General features: G+C 53.9%; 1 protein-coding gene across 1 annotated transcript in view; it reads left to right on the top strand.

Moving 5' to 3' along the window:
- Positions 1–1005, top strand: part of LOC102850735 (scaffold attachment factor B1-like) — a 10007-nt gene extending 9002 nt beyond the window's left edge. The window contains exon 3 of the mRNA XM_006903411.1: positions 3–1005. Coding sequence (XP_006903473.1) covers positions 3–1005 — 1003 coding nt within the window. The remainder of the gene's footprint in view (positions 1–2) is intronic.
- Positions 1006–1488: the final 483 nt, after the last annotated feature.

Raw genomic sequence — 1488 nt, 5'->3', positions numbered from 1 at the left:
ACGTCTGGATCTAAAGAAAGAGCATCCAAGAGCCAGGATCGCGAATCAGGCAGCAGAGACAAACGGTCTGCTGTATCTGTTGATAAAGTCAAAGAGCCTCGGAAGCCCAGGGACTCAGAGTCCCGCCGGGTGCGTGAGCGCGGTGAGCGGGAGCACCGCATGCAGGCCCAGTGGGAGCGCAAGGAGTGGGAGCGGCTGGAGATCTCCCGGGAGAGGCTGGCCTGCCAGCGGCAGCGGCTGGAGCGGGAGAAGCTGGCCTTCCAGCGGCAGCGGCTGGAGCGGGAACGCATGCATGTGGAGCGTGAGCTCCGCAAGGAGCAGGAGCGCATCCGCTGGGAGCGTGAGGAGCTGCGGCGCCAGCAGGAGCTGCACTACGAGGAGCGACGGCCCTCCATACGGCGGCCCTACGACCTGGACGGCCGACGAGATGATGCCTACTGGCCAGAAGCCAAGCGGGCTGCTCTGGATGACCGCTACCATTCTGACTTCAGCCGCTCAGACCGCTTCCATGACTTTGGCCACCGTGACCGTGGCCACTACTCCGACCACTCGGTAGACAGGAGAGAAGGTTCCAGATCGATGATGGGAGACAGAGATGGACAGCATTACCCCAATCGCCATGGAGGACCAGAGCGCCACCGCCAAGACTCCCGAGATGGATCCGACAAGAGGATGAGTGGAGGCAGGGGGCTGCCTCCCCCACCCAGACGTGACTGGGGGGACCATGGCCGAAGACTGGATGATGACCGTGCATGGCCAGGTGGTGCTGAGGGAGGCATGATGGACAGGGACCACAAGAGATGGCAAGGTGGAGAAAGAAGCATGTCTGGCCACTCTGGGCCAGGCCACATGATGAGCCGGGGCGGGATGTCGGGGCGGGGCAGCTTTGCCCCCAGTGGAGCCTCCCGGGGCCACGTGATGCCGCGTGGCGGGATGCGGGGAGGATTTGGAGGCCAGGCCCGAGGGAACAGACCGAACAAAGCCCGCTTCACCCGCCGCTACTAATGCTTTCCACCCGCACCTGCCTGTGGCCACCAGAATCTGTTCTATTAGTTCTCTTAAACTGTGTAAAAACAACTTTTTTTTTTTTTTAAATCGGCTGCCATATTGTAGCTCAATACAATGTGAATCTGGGTTTCGTTTTGTTTTTTGTTTTGGTGTTTTGTAATAAATGTGTTTCTGTTCACATACCCTTTAAAAAAAAATAAAAATCTCGCTTTCCACAGTATGTAGTTCTGTGTTATTTTAAAAATCTTTTTCAGTAAAACTTTATGAAGACTTTTCTCCTTCCATCTTGACCTACTCATTCTTGCCTTTTACAGCAGCTCCAATATTAATGTTTCTTTCTTCTCCAATTGTACATAAACCAAAACTATCATTGTAACTTTTGTATTCCAGTCACCCATTATTATCAATGCATCTTGATTGCATGTTCGATCTATCTCCGACTGTAAAAGTTGGTAGAAATCATCTATTTCTTCTTCTTTG

Source organism: Elephantulus edwardii, unplaced genomic scaffold, assembly GCF_000299155.1.
Source record: "Elephantulus edwardii isolate Elephantulus edwardi_28Jun2011 unplaced genomic scaffold, EleEdw1.0 scaffold00666, whole genome shotgun sequence".
Classification (NCBI taxonomy): Eukaryota; Metazoa; Chordata; class Mammalia; order Macroscelidea; family Macroscelididae; genus Elephantulus; species Elephantulus edwardii.
Note: the sequence above shows the minus strand (reverse complement) of the source record. Positions and strands in the feature narration are given on the sequence as shown.